The sequence below is a fragment of the Salvia miltiorrhiza genome, chromosome 4, assembly GCF_028751815.1.
Source record: "Salvia miltiorrhiza cultivar Shanhuang (shh) chromosome 4, IMPLAD_Smil_shh, whole genome shotgun sequence".
In the NCBI taxonomy this organism is placed as follows: Eukaryota; Viridiplantae; Streptophyta; class Magnoliopsida; order Lamiales; family Lamiaceae; genus Salvia; species Salvia miltiorrhiza.
In genome coordinates, this window is record NC_080390.1 from 6669363 (window position 1) to 6678309 (window position 8947).

Here is an 8947-nt window from a genome sequence, read left to right on the forward strand (position 1 = left end):
GCCAGATTTTGTGTTTTTTCAACTAGTGGCCAAATATTATATTTCCTTCTTTAAAATGGCTATTTCAAAAGTGCACGCTCTCTCTCTCTACACACACACACACACACACATATATATATATATATATATATATAGAGAGAGAGAGACGGGGGGACCTATGCTTCCTGTTGTGGGGGCACATGCCCCCATAATTGTTTATATTTTTACTCTGTATATATATTTAATTAAAATATATAATAAATAATTAATCTTTTAAACTCACAATCCTCAATATATTACGTGTCCCCACTTTAAACACTTTAATACTTTATTCCCAATATCTGAAATTTCACTTAGGTTATTATGTAGTATTGCCGCCCTCCACGTAAGAGTCTCACTTACTTATTTTTATCTGTTGTCCTCCACGTAAGAGTCCCACTTACTTATTTTTATCTATCGACGAATAAAAGTTTTGCTTCACTTTTTGAACTATTAGATCCTACATTATCTCCTAAATTTGCCTGTAAATTATACTTTTATTTTAATTTTTAATTAATAGTGTACATTTATTCCACTTTTTTGTATTAACACTACCCCTATAAATTTTACATTCATTCTACTTATAACGATTTTAATAATTTTATTAAAACTCGTATCTAGCAAGCAATGAGACTTATTTTCGTGGATGAATGAAGTGATTTTTTAACATATTTTATATTTATAGTTATTTTGTGCCCCCACAATAAAAAAAAATTCTAGATATATATATATATATGTATATACATAGGCTTGGGCTAAAATAAAAATACATTTTAGAATATAAAATAGGAACTATTTTCAGCCCTTAGATCGACAAGATCTACGGTTGATTCATCATCTTGTTGAATTAATTCATGGTCCTGAGTTCGAATCACATATGTAGCAAAAAAATTATTTTTCGCAATTCATATATTTACACAGCTAATTCATACATGTTTTACATATAATTCATACAATTTAGGTAGTTCGTATTTTATATGTTAAGATATATATATATATATATATATATATATATATATATACATACATATTTCCATTGAGAATTCGTCGGAACAGTTGTGAATAATTTATTTCATTTTAATAAACAAGTCAATAATTTTTATAAACAAGTATTTTGTAATCTTATTAGCATTATTGGCGCAAAACTAATCTATATATTATATAAAAGAGCAGTTCAACGGCTATATTTTTCAACCAATTTTTAAAAATTGTAACTGACCGCATTATATAAAGAACCAATTTCACATCATCTAATTTACCGTTATTTGATTATATAAAGAACCAATTTCACATCATCTAATTTACTGTTATTTTTCTAACGGAATATTCTTAATATTTAACGGTAGTTTTATATGAAACCACATTTTATAGCAGTTACTATCTCTCTCACACGATTAACAACAGTTTTCTCTCCCTATTCGACACGGTTATCTCAGGATCCATCTCTATAAATACATACCCCTTCAATTCTCCCCCATCTTCTTCATTGGTCTCAAAACCGCCACCTTCTGAGACGAGCGCAGCGCGAAATAAGTTTCTTTCAAATCCCAAAAAATTAATTACTCAACAGAAATCAACAATAATTTGAAGTACTGAAAAACCATAATTTGTTTTTAATTTTGAAATTATTAGTAGCATCATAGATCATAATCAAAAACCTAGGGAACAATTTCCGGTGTCGCAATGGATCTGCGGTTCCCCTTCTCGCCGGCAGAGGTTGCGAAGGTCTGCGTCGTCCAATTCGGCATACTCAGCCCCGATGAGATCGTAATTCTCACTTCCTCGAATGTTTTGAACTTTCAGTTTCAGTATTGAGTCTGTGATTGAGTTGGAATCGGTTAATGACGGTCTGTTGTTCTATGGTGTGTTTTATAGAGACAAATGTCAGTTGTGCATATAGAGCACAGCGAGACGACGGAAAGAGGCAAGCCGAAGATCGGTGGTTTGAGCGACCCGCGTCTGGGGACGATTGATCGGAAGATGAAGTGCGAGACTTGTATGGCGAACATGGCTGATTGCCCCGGCCACTTCGGTCACCTTGAGCTCGCCAAACCCATGTTTCACATTGGGTTCATGAAGACTGTGCTCAGTATTCTCCGCAGTGTCTGCTTCAATTGCTCCAAGATTTTAGCTGATGAGGTATTGTACGTTTCCCGAGTATTTAGATTGAAGTTTATGGACGCTTTCGGCTTAATTAGTATGAATTTGTACAGTCATCTTCACTTGATTGATATTGGGTATAGCCTATATTAGTATGAATTTTAGTATGAATTTGTACAGTCATATGAATTTAGTCGTCTAGCCTATATTTTGTTTTTTTTTTTCTTTTTTTTTCTTTTTCTTTTTTATGTGCATATAATTTTTTTTCGATGACTACCGATTTAAAATATTTTAATATATATTCGATCGTGGATTTTGTTGTCTACTTTTGTATTTCAATTACTTTAGTTGATGGTAGTTTACAATTGATTTTAGTGATTTATTTGATAATCTTGCTGAGATGTAATAATGCTTCTTGTGATTCACTTGAATTAAATATTTTAGATAATCTTAGCGTTAAATGCTTCTTCTTGCGATTTATTTTAATTAGTTAACCGTTGATGTACCAACTTTCAGAAAATAAAAGAGTTTGCTGATATATAAATGTTTCTTTCTGTAATTTATTTAATTAGTTGATACCTATAATTTATAGGTAGAAATAATTTGCTATAATTTTTAAGGTTTGTCTTGCTATCATGAATCGGATTCGCTTATATATTATTTTTGTTAATCGGTGAAGCGGAATTTTTTATTAACATGATTGTTTACATATAATAATTTTTAGTGCAATTAAAGTGCAGCAATTATATTGAGTTATTTTAAAACTCTTTACTCTTATATTTAAAAATTTTATAAGAGAATTTTGTATTAATTTTAATAGTATAAATTTGTGGATGAATAAATAATTTTATATATTAAAAATGAAATTTTAAATATAATTTATCGTGCATCGCACGAGTGGGCGTGCTAGTGAATATATAAAGCATTAATCTTTCATTAAATAAGCAAATTCATATAAAAGTATGATAAACCAATAACCCTTTTGAGCAAAACTAAATATACAGAGCATCAATCTCTCATAAAACATGCAAATGACGAACTAGATTTTGATTGCGCATATTTTAGTGAAATATTTATATAAATTATTTTAATATAATCTATGTACTATATTATATCAACAATAATTTTACTATGTCAGATTCGATTTGGGCAAAATATATTGTGAAATATGGATCATAAAAAGCAATTTGTTTAGAGATATGTATAAAAAATAGGGTTAATTATGATAAAAATTATGAACTTTGGGCCAATTTTCAAATTTGCCATTAACTTTTTTTTTTTTTTTTTTTATCCAAAATTCCCTAAATTTAAGGGATTGAACAATTTTTCCATGCTTTTTTGCTCCGGTGAAGCTTCGAGCTTACATGGCAATTGATAACACTCATGTTTCCATGGTTTTTAGTGTTCATATGATGTTATTTTATAGGAAACTGAGTGTTGGATGATTGTTTTATGCTTAATTTGCTTTATCTTTTGAAACATGATTCTTATTCGAACTTTCAAGGAAATTTCAGGTTTATTGAGTTCGAATTTGGAAAACTTATCTGAAATAGAAGTTGTAGATCGTCTCGATACGAGTTCGTGAGCGCAAACGGATCATAAATCGGAGTTCGGACGAGAAAGTTATGACCAAAACAAGAAAGTCGCGCGCAGCAGCGAAACATCGGCGATCAACCGGCGACCCAGCCGGCGACCGCCGGATGATGAAGGAATTTAAGGCAACAGCCGGCGACCCAGCCGGCGACCGCCGCGCAGCCCGCCGAGAAATCGGTGTGGCTGGCGATCGAGCGGCGCCCGCCGGGTGCCCGCCGCGTGCAGTGGAGAATCAACAAAGGAGCCGGCGACCGCCGGGTGCCCGCCGGGGGGGTCGCCGCCAGTCCGCTATTTTGCGTTTTTATGCGTTTTTCAAAGTCTTTTCGAGCTCAAACTCTGTAGTTTTACCCTGGTACTATAAATAGGTCTTCTTTTGACCTATTTTGGGTTCCTTTTTCAGTTCCAAACTTTTATTTTTCAATTTCATAGCTTTAGAATTTATTGTTTTCCAGTTTTTACTGCTTGGATTGGATTTCCACAAGATTGAAGATTCAAGCTGCTACATTCGTTCTTATTCAGTTTTTATATAATTCAGTTTTTTACAATTGCGTTCAATTTAATTATGTTTATGTTTGATTTTATTATGTCTGGCTAGTCTTTTCATCTGAACCTAGGGTTTGTATATAGCTGATTGATTATGTGTTTTTGATTTATTGATATCAATTTGCCCTCCAACTTATGATTCATGATTCCTGGTGCTTAATCTCTTGTGAATTATCTGATCAATGATTTACATGTCTAGCTGTTCAGTTTGAGTCTTGAATGCGATAATTGTTCAGCCGATTCAGGAATGCATGATATAGTGTTAGCCTTGAGTCTTGAATGCGACAGGTGAAGCTATAGGAAGCTATTCTTTATGTGCTATTGGGAGTTAATTTATTCCTTGGAGTCTTGAATGCGAAAAGGGATTAATTAATCTACGTTCATAGGTGGTCGTTAGAGACGCTTGTGAATAATATAGTGATCTTTCATCAGGGTTGGATTAAAATTGGTAATTGAATCAATAGGTTGAGTGCATATAGTTAATTAGTGAAAATACATCCCTAGGGTCAGACTTTTCTTATATTTGAGTTAATCATCATAGTTTTTATGCTCTTTAGTTTTATTTAGTTAATCTTAGTTCTTAATTCACCTTCATAATCGTTTCACTTGCATACTGTGAGAGTTTGTGTAGGAAATAGATAGAGTGATTTCGTTTTACAGTCCCTGTGGATACGATATCCGATTGCTGTTTATACTACGATTACACCGTGTTAGTTGCGGTATTTTTGTTGCTAATAAAATAGTGATCAACTTTTTGGCGCCGTTGCCGGGGATTGTTTAGATTTTACTTTAATATTTCCAATAGGACTTAATAGTACTGCAAGTTTTATTTGTTTTTATTTTTATTTTCTGGTTTTTATAAGTTGTGTTTCTGTAGGTTGCATATGAACACACGATCTCACGAGTCTCCTCTCTTTGAGTTAGACCCTGAAATCAACAAGACCTTGCGCAATCTAAAGAAGCAAAACGATCAAGTTGAGGATAATACGATGGCTACTCCAGAGCAAATCCAAATTCGAGCTCTGCAAGAGCAGTTGAAGAAGCTGCTTGACGCACAGGAGACGAGAGAGGCTCCGAAACAACCAGCCATCAATGAAGCGTTCATACCACAGTATGTATACCAGGAGCCCCCACGTGTGAACGCTACCAACTTTGAGCTGAAAACGGGTCTGATCACGATGGTTCAACAGAGCCAATATGGTGGACAGGCGACCGAAGACCCTAATGCGCACCTGGCGCATTTCCTGGAGCTGTGTAGCACGGTGAAGATGAATGGTGTCCCTGATGACATTATCCGTCTTCGTCTTTTTCCCTTTTCACTGCGGGATAAGGCGAAGTCGTGGTATCATACGCTGCAGCTGGGAAATAATGTTGTGTGGGAGGACTTAGCTCATGCGTTCCTACGAAAATTTCATCCGCCTGGCCTTACATTGAAATTGAAGATGGACATCGTGCAGTTTCAACAGTACGAGGGAGAGAAGCTAGCGGAGACGTGGGAGCGATATCAGGAGAAGCTCAGAAAGTGCCCAGGTCATGGATTTGATGAAGGCACACTAGTGATAATGTTCTACAATGCCTGCGGGGAGCGTACACGGATGCACATGGATACAGCTGCAGGTGGATCTCTACTTCAGAAAAGCAGTTTTGAAGCGTGGAACATTATTGATAGTATGGCTTCTACGAGCTACCAATGGCCATCTGAGCGTATGCAATTGAAGAAGGTTGCAGCTGCGTCCACTTCTGATCCTATGGCAGCTATGGTTACTCAACAGGCAGCGATGGCTACACAGCTGGCAGAGCTGACTGCAAAAATTGGTGAATTGAATGCTGGACGTCATGAGCAAGCTGTGATAGACCCATCAGGCTTGGGAAACGTTAATGACAGAAATTATGGGAATTTTCAGCAAGGACAGCCAGGGATGTATAACAGAGGTCAGCCATATCAGCAGGGTCAGCAGCAGTTTCAGCCAGGAGCACGTCCGCACCCAAATCTTTCCTATGGAAACCCAAACAATGCTGTGCAACCTCCACCAGGATTTTCTGTTTCTAGTGGGGGAGTCATCAATGAGCCAAAGAAGGATTCGATGGAGGACATGATGAAGCAGATGCTCATGAAGATGACTGGGATGGAGGTGAATGTTGGAAATAAAATCTCTAACATGGAGAATAATTTCTCAGCATTATCTAAGCAGGTACAGATGTTAGAGAATCAAGTTGGTCAGATTGCCAACCAAGCGGCGGCGCAGCACAAGCCGGGCCAATTCCCAAGCAACACTACTGTCAATCCTAAGGGCCAATGCAATGCTATTTTCGATGGCACTTTGTCTACAAAAGAGATGAGGATGAGCAAGGAGCATGAATCTCTGATTGAGGAACCACACAAGGCTCCTATTCCACTTAGGGAGTACATCCCAAAAGCTCCATTCCCCCGTAGGCTGATGAAGAGAGAGGTGCTTGAAGAGCAATGTGCTGTGCAACCGAGCAAAAAGGTGGATGCCAAGGAAATCAAGCTGGAGGTCTCCCATTGCAAAAATGAGAAAAAGATTGCCAATCCCGATGAGACAGAGCATAGACGTATAGTGGATGAGCTTGAGAGACTACTTGAAGAATCGGACCGGCGTGCACAGCTTCAAAGTCTCTCAAAATTGCAGGATCCCGAGGATAAAGAAGAAAAGGCAGTTGTTCACACTAAGAACATGGGTGATGAAGATAGGAAAATCTCGCAGGCGAAAGCTGTGTGCACTGAGCTGCCAATGAAGCTACTTTCGAAGAAGAAAGATCCGGGTAGCTTCACCATTGAGTGCGAGATTGGAGGAGAGCTCTTTCCCGAGGCTCTTTGCGATTTAGGGGCTAGTGTCAATGTGATGCCCATCTCTGTTTTCAAGCGGTTGGGAATTGGGGATCTCAAGCCGACCTCGATGGAGATTCAAATGGCGGATAGATCAAGAGTGAAGCCGAGAGGAAAGCTTGAAGACATCTTTGTGAAGGTTGACAAGCTCGTCTTCCCTACGGATTTCTTGGTCCTCGATATTCCAGAAGATGCAAATCCGCCGTTGATTCTTGGTCGATCATTCTTAGCTACGGGGAGGGCTATGATAGATGTGCCCAATGGAAGCGTAGTATTTCACGCAGCTGATGCGCATGAGTCCTCTACCTCTGTTCGTGTTAGGCGGTCTGTCACGCCTGCTGCGTTTGATGTTCATTGAGGCTATGAGGTATCGTCGAGCTCTAGACGTTAAATTAAGCACTTGTTGGGAGGTAACCCAACTGTTTTTCTTTATTTTGTTTTTCTTTCTTTTTGTTGTGTTTTGTTTCTTTTTGTTTCTTTGTTTTGTTTGGGTTTTTAGTGCAGTTGAGCTTGGAAGATGCGGAAACTCGCGCCTTGTTCATACCACCACCATGGAGCATGTGTTTCTGTGAGTAGTGACACACATATCATCATCCCTCCAAACTTATTTTCGAACTTATGTTCTGTAATAAGTTTGGGGGAGGGGGGTGAGAGTAGATATGTGTATCACTTTTATTATTTTTGTTGGCTTTATTATTTTATCCTGCTTGGTGTGTGTTTGTTTTGTTTTTGAGTTGGTTATTACTCCATTAGATTTCTGGTGAGATGCCAATGATGATTTCTATGAAAAAAAAACTGGAATTTGATTTTCTTTGATGATTTGAGCATAATTGGAACTAATTTGCATAATTCTAGAGTGATTTTGACCTTGACTTTTGGACGTTGAATAAACCTGTGAGGATTTGAGCTATAACTGTTTATCATGCACAGTTTATTCTTTGTTGTGAGTTTTGTCATGCATATGTAGTGATCTTCTAGAACTTGCCATGGTTTCTGTGTCGAGGTTGCTGTTGTGCCCAGGATTATGAGATGATTTTAGGCCATCTTTTGTTAGCCACAATTTTTCCCAAACACTGTCCTTGAAAAAAAAAATTATCCTTTGTTATCCACTTTGAGCCAATTTAGCTTTTATTCTTTAGCCGGATGATAGGGGGTGATGTAGTATATGGGGATCTTTATGTGGTGAATAGTCATAGTGGGTTGTGAAAAAGAAGGGATGATTTTGTGATACTATTTACTCTTATGAGCTCTAGAACGTTGTGAAAAGAAAAAAAAAATTGAAAAGAAAAGAAAAAAAAAAGAAAAAAAAAAGAGAAAAGAAAAAGAATGAGAAAAAAAAAGTGTGAAGTCGAGAGTTTATTGAGATATTTGTTAGAAAATCGACTTTGTGTGTTGGAAAGAAGTTGAGAGCATAAAAGAGTGTTTAGTTCTGTTTTGTGATGATTAAATCCCTTGAGTTTTGTTGATTATGGTGATATAGTTGGGTGGAAGATGGAATTTATTCCATACTTGATTAGTGAAGTCATAAGGTTGGTGTTCTTGATCTATTTGAGTCACTTAGCCTATATTTCCCTACCTGAACCAATGTCCCTACATTATAACCCAAAAATAAAGACCTATTTGATCTTAGTCTTGGCACACTTTTAGCGATGGAGATTGTGGACGATTGGCAAGCTTATGGTAAGTGATCTATATTGCATTGAATTCGATGAGAGTATACACGTCCCGTTCCATCAAATTGAGAGTTGAGTGATACACATACCTTGTGAGATTCAATTGTTTGGAATGTCAAGGTTGATTTTGCTATAGGTTGTGTTTATTGGTGAATTTTGTGCTTGATTATTA

At 36.9% G+C, this 8947-nt stretch overlaps 1 protein-coding gene across 1 annotated transcript; it reads left to right on the plus strand.

Moving 5' to 3' along the window:
• Positions 1–1486: 1486 nt before the first annotated feature.
• Positions 1487–2443, plus strand: LOC131022512 (DNA-directed RNA polymerase II subunit RPB1-like). Its single transcript, XM_057952037.1, has 2 exons — positions 1487–1785; positions 1894–2443. Exons 1-2 carry the CDS (start codon positions 1702–1704, stop codon positions 2269–2271), a joined length of 462 nt encoding a protein of 153 aa, XP_057808020.1. The 5' UTR covers positions 1487–1701; the 3' UTR covers positions 2272–2443.
• Positions 2444–8947: the final 6504 nt, after the last annotated feature.

Excerpts from the sequence above, each read along its gene's own strand:
- LOC131022512 (XM_057952037.1), top strand. The coding sequence starts at position 1,702 with ATGGATCTGCGGTTCCCCTTCTCGCCGGCAGAGGTTGCGAAGGTCTGC. Across the intron at positions 1,786-1,893 it reads TACTCAGCCCCGATGAGATC|AGACAAATGTCAGTTGTGCA; the intron begins GTAATTCTCACT and ends TGTGTTTTATAG.